Source organism: Erpetoichthys calabaricus, chromosome 3 (genome assembly GCF_900747795.2).
Source record: "Erpetoichthys calabaricus chromosome 3, fErpCal1.3, whole genome shotgun sequence".
Classification (NCBI taxonomy): Eukaryota; Metazoa; Chordata; class Cladistia; order Polypteriformes; family Polypteridae; genus Erpetoichthys; species Erpetoichthys calabaricus.
Genome location: NC_041396.2, coordinates 289,883,000 through 289,900,167, shown reverse-complemented (window position 1 = coordinate 289,900,167; position 17,168 = coordinate 289,883,000). Strand labels below are relative to the sequence as shown.

Genomic DNA, 17,168 nt, shown 5'->3' with positions numbered 1-17,168 from the left:
AATTCCCCACTCCCAAATTAAATTCAAATATTGAACAGTGAAGAAAATAAGAGAACACAAATGAATGCCATTCTCCCTTGCTTTAACTATGAAGTATAAATATTAACAAACAACGAACAATCAACAATCCAACAAAATACTAGTTGGATGAAGGCCGGCATCTAACGGTAATGTAAATTAAAGACGATAAACCAGTTCAGACTTGGCTTTTCCTGAAAAGTAAACCAAAACAATCTCCCTGGTGAGTTCAGAAAGTAAACAGACAGCTAATGGAAGCGTGTGGAGAACTGTCCAAAATATCTTACTGTTGAGCTTAACCACTTGAGAAGTGGTGATGGGCAATTCTTTTTTTTGGTGGATGAAAGCGACATTTCTAAAAGAGCGATGATGATGACTCTTTTGGTTGAGATGTGCAGTTTTTTTAATTTTGCAAACTGGAATTAAATGTTACAAGCACAGTAAAACAACAGTTTTTCATGTACATATAATTATGGAAAAAAAAAATCGGACACTCTCAGCATTTCACTGTGGACCTGGAGAACCAGGATGAAATTGGCCAAGGATAGACGTGGGTGGATGAGCTTTGTTGCTACCTTAAGTGCCAGTGAGCATGATGGGCACACCAGTTTGACCTGGTAATACTTATAAACATAAGCACAGTTGACATTTTATGTAGCCCACTACAAAGTGAAGAAATGTGTGTGGTTGTAGAGATAAAAATACAGTTGGACTATAGTCTGCACCCAGCATACATCAAGGTCTGTTTTAAAATGTGTTTTACATTCTATGGTCATCAGTCTCCCCACAGCCTTTTTTTTTTTTTTTTTTTTTTTTTTTTATGTACTTGGCTATTAATGCTTTGTGATGATGCAGTTGTATTATGAGAACTCATTTTCCTGTCATCTGCATTTCGTTTGACAAAAGTGAAAACCATATTGAATTAAAAATGTCCTTCACTTTCCCACAGTATAATTCATTGCATCCCATTTTCTTGCCAAGTACATTTTGTCCAACAACTTGCATAATAAAATGTTTTAAATTCTTTGGAAAGATTATAATGCTCTTGAGGTTTGAAGATTTGCACCCTCTACTGATGAATTATTTAAATAGTTTTAAACAAAAATTTGTTAGTAATTTCTACTTCCACTTTGTCATCGGCCTCTTCTGCAAAATGCTCGCTCAAGCCACTCTAACCATTTTAGAGTACTTGGTACTTTAATAATTTAGCAGCCATTTTTATTCCTATCTTGACCCAGAGCAGAAGTGGGTGCAAGATGGAAAGGAAAACCTTCCTTTTCTTTCTTATTGAATCTACTTAAGTACTAATTGGTTCTTCATGTACTGACCATAATCTCTCAACTCTTTCATTTCTCTAAATGGTTATGTGGTTAGTTTCACAAACCGCTTTATTGATTAGTTAGTTATGCTACCATCTAAGACTGGGTTTAACCTAAGTAATCAATTTGACATCATGCTTTGTATTTGATACATGGGTTATGCATTTGGACTGGTATAATAACATGTACTCAATCCCATTCTATCACGGCGGCCTTTACCTTTTCAGATACAGTTGCATGTTTTTGAAGCTCTCTTGTGGTGGCCCTCGTGAAACTCTACTTTTGCAGTCAAAGTGTTCTGCAGTAAAAATGCAGCAGTAGTGGTTACCTCATTGGCCTTATTTAGCGACTCTTGCCTAGTCGTGCTTTAGTTTCTCAAAGTGTACATCAATATATCATTAGTTTTATTCCTCTATTGCCCACAACTCGAAATTATCAGCCATTAGAATTGCTGCTATAAACCTCGTTGACATGGCCTGAGCAAGTGTAAGAAAGTTGTTTCCACTCTTCAGTTGCCAGTGTATGATGTTGGGGAAAATGGAGTAATCCAATTTTTTTTTTTATTTATAATTTTTGATTGATTTTTTAAAAAAAATGCTTAAACTCCCCTACTATGTGTTATGCAGACAGATAGAAAGACATACACACATAGGCATTTGGCCCTTTCTGCTAGGGTGGATAAGTGGGTCTCTGTCTGCCCAACAATTACTCCCTGTTGGATGTATTCAGCATTAGTATTTGAAGTGAACCATCTATTGAAATGTATTTTTAATGCATCTAGTAATAAACTGCATTACATTTTTCATTCCAACAGATAGCATATCACAAACAGTAGCACTTCGTTTACACATCCCATACCAAATGACATATAACAGAGACATAGCAACCGGACGGACACACACATACTTGTCATTTATTTAAGGTAGAGGCTGATAGATTGAGCTCACTTTAAACCTTATTATTAATGGTACTATATAACATTGAATTATTCAGTTGTGGTTCTTATTAGTGTTTGCCACTGTATTGGAAAAAGTTAGCATTCCAGATGAATTACCTACCTTGTGATGTGCTGGACGGTGTGTGTGTGTGTGTGTGTGTGTGTGTGTGTGAGACAACTCTACATTTAATTTTATTCTAAGAAATAGTGCTAAGGCAAATGCGACAACAAATATTAACCAAGAAATAAGCTGTGCGAAACAACGGTGCCTATCTTTTTCACTCTTAACCAGCAGTGCACATTTACCTCCTTTTTAATCTTTTGATATTGAGCATTCAGATATAACATAAAGAATTCTGTGACATTCTGCTTATTGTCAGTACATACATGATTATGTAAGTAATTGATACAGTCCTAGATTGTCTTACTTTATGAAATTTTAGGTGTGTTCAAAACTGAGGGCATTATTTTATGGGATCGGGTTGAGTTAGGGTTATAGTATAGTATACAGTAATCCCTCCTCCATCGCGGGGGTTGCGCTCCAGAGCCACCCGCGAAATAAGAAAATCCGCGAAGTAGAAACCATATGTTTATATGGTTATTTTTATATTGTCATGCTTGGGTCACAGATTTGCACTGAAACACAGGAGGTTGTAGAGAGACAGGAACGTTATTCAAACACTGCAGACAAACATTTGTCTCTTTTTCAAAAGTTTAAACTGTGCTCCATGACAAGACAGAGATGACAGTTTCTTCTCACAATTAAAAGAATGCAAACATATCTTCCTCTTCAAAGGAGCACTTGTAAGTATGCGAAGCACCGCGGCACAAAGCTGTTGAAGGCGGCAGCTCACACCCCCTCCGTCAGGAGCAGAGAGAGAGTTAGAGAGAGATAGAGAGAGACAGATAAAAAAAATCAATACGTGCCCTTTGAGCTTTTAAGTATGCGAAGCACCGTGCAGCATACTTAAAAGCTGCACACAGAAGGTAGCAACGTGAAGATAATCTTTCAGCATTTTTAGACGAGCGTCTGTATCGTCTAGGTGTGCGAACAGCCCCCCTGCTCACACCCCCTACGTCAGGATCACAGATAGTCAGCGCAAGAGAGAGAGAAAGAAAAGTAAGTTGGGTAGCTTCTCAGCCATCTGCTAATAGCGTCCCTTGTATGAAATCAACTGGGCAAACCAACTGAGGAAGCATGTACCAGAAATTAAAAGACCCATTGTCCTCAGAAACCCGCGAAGCAGCGAAAAATCCGCGATATATATTTAAATATGCTTACATATAAAATCTACGATGGAGTGAAGCCGCGAAGCGCGATATAGCGAGGGATTACTGTATAGTATTTATATTTGTGAATTTCCCCTTGGGGATTAATAAAGTATGTGTCTCTCTCTCCTTTCACCTTGAAAGTAAACTTTTTTTTTTTTTTTTTTATTAAACACACTTCTGCCAGTATCAAACCAATGATTACGTACATTCATTCATGTAAAGAACTGCCTTTCTGATTGTTTGTGTTGGACATTTCCTTGTTTAATTATAGTGGCCGAGTCCTTGTTAAGGAGGTGGGATGTAAACTGGGCCTAAATAGACAGTTTCTCTGATTTTACTATTAGATAAAGCATTGCTAAAAAAAGAAGTTGCAATTTGAAAAGTATACATTTTTACTGAACCATAGCACATATATGCATTTATTTCAGTTTTAAAATATATTGTTCCTTATAACGCTGCTGAGAAACGCATTCGAGCATGCTCATTTATTTAGTGTTTTTATTTTTAAAGCTTGTTAATACTGCCCCCTGGGGGATCATAGGTATGCTGCTGAATGAGACCATCTTGAGGTTACCATTTTTCTAGTCAAAGTGCAGGTTTTCTTTTGTCTGTGTTTTCCAGAATGTTTATATACAGTATGTGTGGGACTGTGTGCGTGTGTGTTTTGTTTTTGTTTTTTTACCCTTCCCAAATTTTACTAGTTTATACAGCACTTACTGTACTAAGCAATCAAAGAAAGTCTTTCCCTATTCTAATTGTTTTGTGGAGTCTTCCTTTAAGTGTAGCATTATGTTTAAATGTGAACACAATGTAATATGTCATTTTGCAGTAGTTGTGAGTCTAAATTGCATTTTTTTCAAGTTGCCGGTCAATACAGGCAGTAGTAAACTTTTGGAGAGAGAAATCGGCATACCTAGAAATGAGTTTGAATCGTGATCCAATGCTATCCTCTTGGAGTTCTTAAAATGCAAAAGTGAATCAACTGCTCAATGTGTCTCTTGTACCATGGTACCTAGCAGTCTTTTCGAGATATTTATTGTTTCCAAAGGAATTGGCTATGTGCTGACTGCCCATCACATCCTTTTACTGCAAAGTGGGCTGAGACTCTCCAGCATAACCACAAACCTGATAAACTGTTTACGCAAATTTTAGTCAGTCAGTCATTTTCTTACCCACTTATTCTTGAACAGGGTTGACCGGGGTGCTGGAGCCTATCCCAGCTAGAATACGGCGCAAGGCAGAAATAAACACAGGACAGGGTGCCAGTCTTCAGCAGGACAAACACACACACACACCCCAGCCTTACACGATGGCCATTTCTGCATCGCCAAACCACTTACCTGCATGTCTTTAGACTGTGAAAAGAAACCAGAGCACCTGGAGGAAACCCACAGACACTGGGAGAACATGCAAACATCATGCAGGGAGGACCTGGGACATGAACCTTGGCCTTAATGTGAGGCAGCAGTGCTGCCATTGCGCCAGTGTGCTGTCACTTTTACATCATTTGCATGTAAAATTAAAATGGTGTGCAAAAGTATTTAATCCCCTTGAAAGTCATCTTACTTTTATGCATTACAAAAGATTTGTACACATATTTAACCATTCAGTATTTTTAATGTGAACTGTTATGCTGTAACACTACATTTCCAAAGTGATAATAAAACTAACAATCATCATGATCAGAAGGCACTTGACAACATAAAAAAGGGTAAACAAATTGGTGATCAATCACACAGACCACATCTGGAGTTGGTCTGAAATCGATGGAGATTGTATTTAACATGAGTGGAAATGCAAATCCATTTTCTTTCAACATGGCAAGAATCAAGTTAGTGGAAAAACAAATGGTGTAGTTTAATGGCAGTAATGAAAGGTTGGCCAGCCCAGACACCTTTTTGAGGCTTTAAAAAGTAATGGAGTGGCAGTCACGGCATGTGTGAAGTTGAGGTACCACCTGCTTCATGAGAATGTCATGTACTTTGCACCATTCTCAAACAGTAGTTCTTTATGGCTAAGGATGGATATTAATTAGAACTGATGTCCCGATTTGATTTTTGACCCGCAATGCCCTGATTTAATATAGATTTTTTCCTTGATTCAGTTATAAAGCACTGATTTATTTATTTATTTTTGGAGAGATTACTTAACCATGCATAGAGAACAATAATGTGATTTTTTGAAAAAAATGAATGCTGAACACTGGATAGGTTCACAGAATTGACGTTTACAGTGTTATTTACCAAAACAAAATAATACACATGACAGCACAACAACAGTGTATGGGGGGGGGGGGGATCCTCTCAGCAGGGTCGCTGGACCCAAATACACAAACATATTGATTGGGACAAAAGGGGACGCTCCCCCTCATGCATTTGCTACCAGTTCTGTGGATTTTCAGAGAGTGGAACAGGGTCTGCAATAGTCGTGTTTGATGATACTGCAGGCTGTGGTGCATAGGCCACCCCAAGGAGATCCTCCTCCTGATCAGGTGCAGGTTTAATCCCTCCAGTTCCAGGAAAACCACCAGATTCTTGCTGCTAAGTGATAAAATGACAAGAAATGATAACAAAAATGCTGTGCTCGAGATCAGGAAGGAATTCACAAGCATTATATCCTTCATTATAGCCCCATCTGAATGCAGTTTAAGATAATATTTTGCCTGGTATTGCTTTGTTGAGAATAAATAAATCACTAACATTTTTTTTAAAGGCTGTGAACATAAGTAACTTTATAACATATGCTTAAGCACAGAATGACAAGATGCAATACTTCATTAGTACTGAACAGTTAACATCCGTATTTGCAGGATGTGTAACAAAAAAGTTGTTCTCAGCACTTCACTCCTTCAAAATTCATACTAATTTAACAGACTTATGTATTGCTACATTAAGAGTACACAAATAATATGGAGGTCCTTGTTTTAATACATTGCATTGGCATCTGCTTCATAAAACATTCCACATCACCTTGAGAATTTTGACATAAGCCATTACAAAGTAATCAGATACTGCTCCTTAAATAATGAATATGTTACTTAGTACCTATTATTGTGTTGTTAATCTTTGTGTACGTACCCTTCAACTAAACCATTATCCAAACTCTTTCCCCTATTGGATATCTTGAATTAGTTGAAATTAAAGATACAGCGGGAAGACTCGTGTATTTCTAAAATTCTACAACTTACATACATCTTCAGTTGCTTATGTGTAGCAGTTGCGTTAATCAGTCTCAAAGTGTGTACTCGCATTCCTCCCCAGACAAAAAAGGAAGCATTTTAAAACGAGGAGCTTGAGCTAAAGCTATATACAGCGTGTCCTTTAAGTTCTGTATATCTCAAGAGAACAAATAAGAATGTCACCTCAATATATTAAGACACGCTTTCAAGCAGATTTTTAATTCCACTAGTCTTAATATGTTTGCCAAATTAATGCATACCTCAATTTCAAGTCACTATGAATAGCTCATTTGAGATCTTTAATGGTTGCATAGATGCCAACATGTATCTCCTCCAAAAGCTGAGACTGCAAAGGTGCAATGACAGATAAGACGAAGTCCCTCCTCAAGCACAACTAGCATGGCTGCTTTCATTGGCCGTAGAACCTTAACAATAAGATTGCAGAGGTCATTTTCATTGCTGTGCACTTTGAGTGATAGTAGAGCTGCCTAGAGGCTGGCTGTTGTTCCAAACATCTTTTTAGCATCTCCAATATGCTGTTCCATTGCGTGACCACATCAATCACAAGATTGTATGATGGCAAGTCCAATAAACGTTGCTTCTCTTTAAGCATGTGGCTGGCTAGTTCTTTGTCTTTTATCTTCCATTCCTCTAACGACATTGGCAGCTAGGTAGTGAGGTTGCCCCCACTGTGACTAGCATGCAGGTCTCTTGTCTGCAACACAACCACCACAGATGCCCAGTCGTTCTTAATATAGTGGCATGTGATTGTCATACAGGAATCTGCTGCCCTGAATGTCCAGCTGTTGCAAGTTTCAGCTGCTTTCTCCACTGAACTGAGAGATGTGGCAACTCTTTGCTTAAGATCTTCATAATGCCTAGATACAATTACTTCACTCATTTGGTTTCTGGTTGATCTAGTATATCACAGTTCCAAATCCTATAGCATTTGTCAAAAGTCCTTGTTTTCAACAATGGTGTAGGGTTTCATATCTTTACTGATAAAAACTGTTATATATTCTGTTATTTTTGGGCAGGAGTTGAATTAAATTGAAGCTTGGAGCTAAACGCCATCTCCAGCATAGATTGTTTAGACTCTACTTGTGATGTTGGGATAAATGGTTTCTCAGATTTATTGTGTTCCCACAATACTTCTGATTTGCAACATATGGCTTTGCTTTTATCCAGTTCTTCTTTAACGATGCACAGTTTGAATCCACAGTAAGTCCACACATCTGATTTTAGTGTTGAATATGCTGATTTCAGTTGAGGAGCAAATGCTGTTTTGTGTGAGGTAGTAAAGCGCCAACATGTGCATTAGTGACTTTTACTGGACTAGACCTCAAAAACGAACAAAAGCACATTTCTTCTTATACAGTAGTAATAGAGCAGGATAGAGATTCACAAGATTGATCTTGAATTTATATTGAATTGTTTAAATAAAAAATAATAATCAGAAAGTCAGTATTTTTACCCAGGCCTATTGATGGCTTATTTAATTTTTTTATGTTGGGTCATTATGATCAGCCAGGTTCCTCTTTGACTACAGGCTTAGAGCAGCAGCAAGCTGTGCTGCACAGATAAACCGAAGCAGACATTGGAGATGCATTTTAATGGCAGATGTAAATATAAATTATATACAGATACAATCTATATTCGAAATGCACAATATTTAGCAGTAATCGCTGGCCATATGTAAAATATTTTGAAAATTGATGCCCATTTTTAAAAAGAGCTTAAGGGCTGGATACATCCTTGAGTTTGATGTCCCTGTTCTAAAGGAATCACAAACCTTTTCTCATAACTTTAATTTGTGCTGTTTTAAATCAAGCAAGTCACAGTTCAGTTAGTACCTTTTGTAAGAACTTAAGCAGCATATGATCTGTTTCCTCTTTAGAGGGAGAAATTGCTGTTTTATGTATTGTTTGTTTTTGTTTACATGTTCTTGCTATTCTAACCTAATATACCTACAATATACCGTTTTAAGTGGCATCTAGTTGAGTGCAGTGTAAGTAAATATTTACCCATACAGAGCTTCTACATCTACTTTTTTTTTTTTAAGCAGGTGATCAGACACTTCATGGTGCTGGGGGAGACAGCATGGATGACAGCACAATTTTAGATGAGTCGGGTGAGACAAGCCCTGGACAGCAGCCTCCAATGCGCAGACTGCGGAGAGAGGCCTGCACATGCCCATATTGTAAAGATGGTGAAGGGAGGTATGTGAATAATTCTTTCTGTCATATCTTTATTAAAGTATTTTTATATATTAAAAATGGCATGCTTGGATCTACAGGGCAATTATTATAGAGAAAGTTGCTAATGTTTGTGACATGTAGTTAAACATTTCCTTCTTAAACCCTCCCCTCCACTTTTTTTTTTTTTTTCTTCTCCTGTTGGCAAAGTCACCCATTTATGTATCACATATTAACTTAATAGTAACTTGGTCATTTTTTTCTTAGATTATGTAGCTCGATGACAGACTTATTTTAAAATTGATTTTGTACAGCATTCTTCATCAAAAAAGAGTTTAACTGAGCTCTGCAACAACAGAAATACTTAACATGCATGAAGACGTAGATTAGCACAGGGCAAAACTGAGCAATTTCAGTTTGAGATAAGCAAACAAACCATGACAATGTAAAATTTTTTAATGTACCTCACACACAATAGTTAACAGTGGAAAAGAAGAAAACTAACTTCAGTGAAATGCATTCCTAGAGAAATTATACCTGGGTCCAACAGTTGGTTAAAATAGTCACAGTTGTGGTGACCTTGGACAGCAAACCATCTTCCCTGTCTATTGCATTCTACAATATTGTAAGTACTGTATGTTTCTGGCAATATAAGATTACATTTGTTAAACGTTGTGTTTTTGTTATGTATGGTACCATGGTGACCTCTTTATTGTGTAGACCTTAAAATGTCTTTATTCCTATACACTTACCACCACAGTGTATTATAGGTAATACATTTTATTATAAATAGTGCCATACAAGCCAGTAGAAAGTAGTTTTGTAAATCAAGACTGTACAACCTGATAATTGTACAGTAGATATGTAATTTTGTGTGGCGCAATAGCTTATGGTTGCGTTTGATTCTTCCTGGTCAGCTTATCTGCACAGGCCAAGACAGCCTGCTTTCTTGAGGTCATCACCTGGTTTAAGTTCATCAGGATGCAACATGGCAGCGAAAGCATGCCTTTGCCTGCCTCTCTTTAATTGTCCCTGCGTAGCTCCTGACCAACACACCTTAGACACAGCCTCCCTCTTCCTATCTCAAGTAATTGTTTCCTGTCAGCATACTTCAAACAAACAACCAAGAAAGGAAATACAAGTCATTAAGCAGTAAAGCTAGCCCTCTCTGTCACAGGTGGTCAGCAATTCAGTCATAAAACCAGCATTCCTAAAGTTTTGGTGGTAGAGAATAACATGGTTTGTCAGTTTTCCTTGCTTTTTAGACATTATAACAAGTTAAATGCTAATTCTACAAATAGACACATTTTGTATCGCTGTATTTGAAATATATCACTCCACCACACTTTGGGTGTTATGGCTCGATATTTCTCATGCCGCATCATATGGGCAGGTGTATTAGCGGCACAAGTACTACAGCAGGATTTAGAGTTTGGGGGGGGGGGGACAGAATAGCGAGGCTTAGTAATGGATCATAATGATTGTAAGCCTTTTCTTTTTTTTAACAAGGTTGTAGTGTAAACGGGTAATCAGCAGCCCTAAAATTATTCTAGGCTAAACTTGGATTTGAATGTTGAAGCTATTGGGGTATCTGTTTCACAAGCAGGTAAATCATTCCATGTTTAAGGGGCTTAATAATTAGGCTTGCCCTGTCTAACCCCAGTGTTTATTTAAAAAAAAAAAAAAAAAAGTCTGGTCTTGATGCTAACAACTTTTGGCCAAATGTTCTTGAGTGTTTTGTGACCTCCCAACTTCCCCTTTCCTTATCTTCTAATACATTGATTAAACCCTTTCAGACTGGATTCAGAGCGCAGCCTAGCTGTGAAACTGCTTTGTTTCAGGTAACCAATAATTTGCTTATGGACGCATATTTCTGACAAACCAGCATATTAATTCTGTTAGACCTCACTGTAGCTTTTGACACTGTCAAAGATGACATTCTGCTGTCCAGAGAGAAAGAGGAGTAAAAGGATTAAAATCTCACACTGAAAAAACAGGAAAAACCTAATCTTTAACTAAGGTATATTTATTTTGAGGAGCAAAATATCTTTTTTTTTTTTTTTTTTTATCAAAACCACACGTCACAATTATCGGTACCCTGCATTTAATACTTTGTACATCCTCCCTTTGCCAATTAATAATTCTTTGCATTTATATAGCGTTTTTCTCACAACTCGAAGCGCTCAGCAATTGCAGGTTAAGGGCCTTGCTCAAGGGCCCAACAGAGCAGAGTCCCTATTGGCATTTACGAGATTCAAACCGGCAACCTTCCGATTGCCAGTGCAGATCCCTAGCCTCAGAGCCACCACTCTGCCCATTAAACACCAATAAGTCTTCTCCTATAACATCCTTTAAGTTTGTAGTATATAATCGAGGGAATCTGAGACCATTTCTCTTTACATGATCTCTCCATATCATCCGGAGTGCTAAGTCCTCTATTGTGCTCGCTTCACTTCAGCTCATCTCACAGGTTTTCAGTGGATCCATGAAAGGACCATGGCAGGATTTAGATTTTTTGTTTCTTTAACCATTTTTGTATTGATTTGGGCATATGTCTTGGATCATTGTCCTACTGGAACATCTACCTGTGACTCTTTTTTTTTTTTTTTTTTGTCTGAGGCTGTCAGGTGTAAATAGAAAATCTCAAAAAAAGTATTTCAAGGAGTCCATGATGCCATATACTCTTAAAAAGATTCTCTGGGCCTTTGTAGGAAAAACAGCCTCACAAAATCACAGAACCTCAAATATACTTGATAGAGGGGATCACGCTCTTTTGTTGCTATAGCCATTCTTTCTTTTTATGCCAAATACACCTGGAGTGTTTGTTGCCAAAAAGCTCAATTTTCATTTTGTCTGACAATAGAACAAAGTTCCAGTAGCGTTTAGCAAGCTCCAGGCACTTACGTTTGTGATTAAATTTGACAGAAAAGGCTTTTTTTGTGGCATGCCTTCTAAATCTGCTGACATGGTGGTGATGATGGTAGATTTTGGAGACTTAGTGACCCTAAGATGCTGCTACTTTCTTTATTTCTCCAACAGTGATTTTTTTTCTTTCTTTCTAACCACTTCTCTTACCATCCTGCTTTCTGTGCTTGGGGGCCAAAATAAACATGGGTTCTTTTTCAGACAAGTTGGTAACAGTTCTAGTTGATTTGAACTTTTTTAATAATTGCCCTAACTGTAAATATGGGCATTTGTTTTTATAAGGGTCAGCATACTTCTCTCATCTGAATTGTGTGTTCTGTTATCTTTCCCATGTTGATGAATGAATAGGGGAATTTGGCCTCTATGCCTCCTCATATTTATACCTCAGTGAAACAGGAAGTCTTGGATTACAGCTTGAAAGTTCATAACAAACTCTGGCCAACCTAAAAAATGAAAAAAATGCTTCAGTTACATTTTGTTCATAAGAATTTCTGTGTGTGCCAATAATTGTGACACGTGGTTTTGTTAAAAATTACTTATTGATGAGGGATTTTTTTTTCTCAGAATACATTTACTTCAATTTAATGGTTGTATTTCTCTTATTTTTTTCTGTATGAGATTAAGGTAATTCTCTAAAAGGTGAAAATTTTATAATCCTTGTTACTCAAGTTTTCCCAGGATGCCATTAATTGTGCAAAGCAGGTTTTAGGTAGACTAGTGTCAGTGATAAAGCCTAAATGATATGCTCATTTAGTAAAACTAATACTTAGAGCTACTGAATTTAAAACATGTCAGGATCCTGTTGCTGTCTGTATAATTCCTACCAGTTAATAACCAGTGTGTGTCACTCATCCAATCTTTGTTAACAGAGTGACACAATTAATTAAAAGCAAAATACTAGCTTGGTGTTATAACTGCTTATTTTGTTTCAGGAGTAGTGATCCAGGCAAGAAAAAGCAGCACATATGTCACATCCCAGGATGTCAGAAGGTGTACGGAAAGACATCACACTTACGTGCTCACCTTCGGTGGCATACAGGAGAGCGACCCTTTGTATGCTCCTGGCAACTCTGTGGAAAGCGCTTCACCCGCTCAGATGAACTGCAGAGGCATAAGCGCACACACACAGGTAAGGAAATAGCCATGGGATGCCCATGTTGTGAAAGTCAATTACTACAATTTATCCTACATCTTGTGTCTTTTGTGTTTAATGTACTGTAGCCATTTAAAAATAGGGTATTAAATTTCCTTATAAGACAAAAAAGTTGTTTTGCATAAAATGCTATTTAAACAATTAATTTTGTAGACCGCTATATTTCTATAGTTAATTTTATAGTTGATGCTAATTGTGTTGTAAGCTAATAAATTTTACTCTTGATTAATGGGCGCAATTTGTCAGCTTTCAGTATTTCTGACTACAGTGCTTTGCATATTGTTAGTTTGAAATTCAGCCACTGTTTATAGAATTACAGCTTCCTAGTTTGAATCCTTAAGCTGTTTTCAGTATAAAGATTTAGCAGATTAGCCTGATCTACAAACCTTTTTCTCCCTAGGCACCTTGGAGGATGTTCTGTCTCCTTCATTATAATGCATGTGCTAGATTGCTGTTGATTACTTCTATATGTCCTTCGACTAGGAATGACTGAGAAATGATCTATTGTTTGCAGCCACCTGGCTCGCAGCTCTGGGACGATTATGCCTATAGTACCCAGCATTATATGTATGTGGTTGTATGTTGGATCCCCTGAATTTTTGTAGCTACCTTTCATGTGCATCTTGTAATATCTCCTACTATGCCTCTCCTGTGTGTGTTTTTTTTTTTTTTTTTTCCTTTTCTGTCATCACTCATCTGCGCCACCCCATCCCGCCTGTCTCACCACCTCCATTGTGCTGTGCTGTTTCTCTACTTTAAACTATGCTAAAATACTCTTGTGACAAACTCCTTCACTTTAAACAGTTTATTCAGAGAAAGTGGTCTGGCTAGCAGGTTGTCCCCACCACCTGGTTGCAAATGAAAAGTACACCGGCAGTACCTGTTCAGGAATATACCATCCTACTCATGGCTTTGGAAATAAGAGTTTCAGTGTGCCATATTCTCAATATGCTAAAATAACCTTTGGCTATGGATTTGGATCTGTAGATATTGTATTGTTTAACTCAAGATCCCTCAATTGTAAAGCATTGGTGATATCAGAATGCATTACAGATTCCAACTTTGATATAATATGCTTAACAGAAACCTGGCAGAAACTGAACAAATTTACGTCTCTCACAGAAGCAGTACCACCCAGATATGTTTACTCCTCAGAGGCTCGTGGCTCAAGACAAGGAGGAGTCACAGTATTTTCAAGATCACAGTAGTGAAAAGTCAAGCAAAATGACGCCTTTTATTGGCTAACTAAAAAGATTACAATATGCAAGCTTTCGAGGCAACTCAGGCCCCTTCTTCAGGCATGAGTTGCCTCGAAAGCTTGCATATTGTAATCTTTTTAGTTGGCCAATAAAAGGTGTCATTTTGCTTGACTTTTAACTACATGCATAATGGCTAACACGGTACAACACCCTGGTACTACAAGATCACATTTAAACTTTAAAAGAATCCCAACTGACTGCCCATTGTCTTTGAGTGTCTGGCTCTTAAACTAATTACAAAATCTGGTCCTGTCTTACTTCTTGCTCATCCCCCAGAATACAATGCGTCTTTCTTAACTGATCTGACTGAACTTTTAAGCCACTTTTAACCTAACCCACTTTTAACCCCGCTTTCCCGGAGTGTCATTCTTCTTGGTTTCTTCAACACCCATATTGACACTCCAAACTGAGGAAAGAATTCCTGTCCTTACTGGACTGTTTTGACTTGGTTGTTTATTTTCCTACTCACTCTGGTGGTCATATATAGGACCTGATCTGTACATCTGGCTTATTTGTTGGCAACACCTACAGCAGTGATTTGGGACTCCCTGATCATAAAGCAGTACTTTTCACTGTCTCATTACCTTTCCCTACTCTTACCTGTAAACGTCCAATTTCTTTCAAAAACCTTAACATCTGTCCCTCTATCCGTTCTGGATCCATTTCTGAACTTTTTCTGTCTTCCCCTATTCCATCAACACTAGATAGACTTGTTAACTATTAAAGCTCAGCCATTCATTCAGTGCTAGATAAAACAGCTCTTTTAAAACATAAGGTTTCTTTTAAGTGTTGATCTCTGTGGTACAATTCAGAATTACTGTTTATGAAAGCAGCTGGCCGATGCCTTGAGAGAATGTTGCATATGACTGGCCTCATTGCATATCCAGGTTTTCTCTGACCACCAAAGGACTTACAGGGATGCACTAACAGCAGCAAAGAACACATTATGGCAGAATAATAGAAAATGGCCATGATAACCCATGGGTTTTGTTTACTGTCGATAATAAACTACTTCAACCTGCATCTGGTCCAATTTCCACTAATAGTTCATGAAAAATTCCTCCTTTTTCTGTAATAATAAAATTAAAGATCTAAATAATTCAACTAACATAAATCCATCAGTCTGTTTAAATCTTTGTCGTCCACTCCTTCCAGCTCCTTTTCTAAATTCTCACCAGTTGCATCTGCATTTGTTAATTACCTGCTTTTAAGATGAGGCTAACTAATCGTGTATTGGACCCCATCCCCACCACACTTATTAAATCCTGCCTTTGTACAATAATCCAGACTGTTACACAATAATAAATACATCCCTTGACACTGGCTTTGTTCCAGTCACTTTTAAAATCACTTCTGTAACCCCAACATTAAAGTTTGGTCTTGATGTTGACTTTTTCTGTCAAAAGTTCTTGAGCGTGTTGTAGCGTCCCAAATAGCCAATTACTTAACCTCTAATAAATTGATGGAACCCTTTCAGTCTGGTTTCAGGGCACAACAGAGCTGTGAAACTGCACTGCTTTGGGTAACTAATGATTTGCTTATGACAGCAGACTCTGGACAAACCAGCATATTCATTTTGTTAGATCTTGGTGCAGCTTTTAACACTGTTAGAAATGAAATTCTACTTTCCAGAATGTAGAATATTCTGGGTATCTCTGGCACTGCCCTCCAGTAGTTTAAGTCCTATCTAACCGATAGGCAAGAGTTTGTTAGTCTTGGCAACAGCAGATCCAGCTCAGTGCCAGTCACACAAGGAGTTCCTCAGGCTTAGTCCTCTGCCCTCTGCTCTTCAGCATCTGTATGTTTCTCCTTGGCCATATTATTTGTAGCTTTGGACTGGGTTATTGTTTTTATGCAGACAATACTCAACTAAATCAGTGATAAAAGTGAAACTTAATCAGAGTTTTCTCAGCTCACAACTTGCCTCAGTAAAATTAAAACCTGCATGGAGCAGAACTCTTTAACTCTTTTAGGGCTAATTTTTTTTTTGTTTCTTTTCTCCCAGGGCTGAATATTTTTCCAAAAACTAACATTTTTTAAAAAAGAACACAAAGCAATTGTTTAACATATCAAATCAACAAAAAATATTTACTTTTGACAAATGTTACTGTCTTGCATGTTGTATGAGCCTGAATTCTATGTGTTGTTTTGATGCCTATTTTTCAATTGTCTGTTGCTGCATTTTCTAACATATATTGTTAGTGTGTACTGTAGAGAGACAAGTCACCCATTTGCCATCGTGCCATGCCACTGCCACCAAGTTTTCTGCCTGCATGAAAACCGTATTGTCGCCTCTTTTCATCTTCTGAAACTTTATGAAACTTTATGTATGGCATTATAGCCTGGCTCACCCCATGGGATTTGCTTCTGTTTATTACAGAAGTGAATAAAACTTTGCAGCAGCACGTACCTAAGCCACCAGGGGACAAAACACGTTTGGACCAATGCTCCCTGAAGTTATATCACCAGTTCTGTCCCATCTCTATTTGTAATGCCACAGCGCGCTTCATCTCGTCTTTCGTTGTGGGTTTCCACTTTGAATAACGAGAATGCGATGCAAACGCAGCCCGCGATTCAAAAAAAATCTCTGCCTACCTGTTTGTCTCGTCTGACAGTAGCTGAAAAGCAGCATCAGGAGAGAGCAGCCTGAAGTACAGCAGCTGGTGATCTGTCGTGTCCAAAAGCAAGCCATGCCGTCTTGTAAACTCCGGTAGCCATATCGGCTCTCAACAGATCAATGTATGTGTATTTATCCCACGCGAACCTTGCCGTAGATGCATCGGCTGCGCGAAGGCACTCAACTGGCAGCAGATCCGCTCGCGCGGCATCGGCTGGTGTCTGATCAGCTGATGCCTGCTTCTAACTCTCTTGCTCGATCTCCTGATCACTGCCAATAAAGTCCGATTCTGAAA

General features: G+C 38.0%; 1 protein-coding gene across 2 annotated transcripts in view; it reads left to right on the top strand.

Moving 5' to 3' along the window:
* sp1 (sp1 transcription factor) overlaps nucleotides 1–17,168 on the top strand; it is a 44,373-nt gene that overhangs the window by 19,904 nt on the left and 7,301 nt on the right. Inside the window, exons 4-5 of one of the 2 annotated variants that reach the window (XM_028798501.2) lie at nucleotides 8,787–8,943; nucleotides 12,777–12,973. In XM_028798501.2, the coding sequence (XP_028654334.1) occupies nucleotides 8,787–8,943; nucleotides 12,777–12,973 (354 nt within the window). The remainder of the gene's footprint in view (nucleotides 1–8,786; nucleotides 8,944–12,776; nucleotides 12,974–17,168) is intronic. The other variant, XM_028798502.2, reaches the window with a different exon arrangement.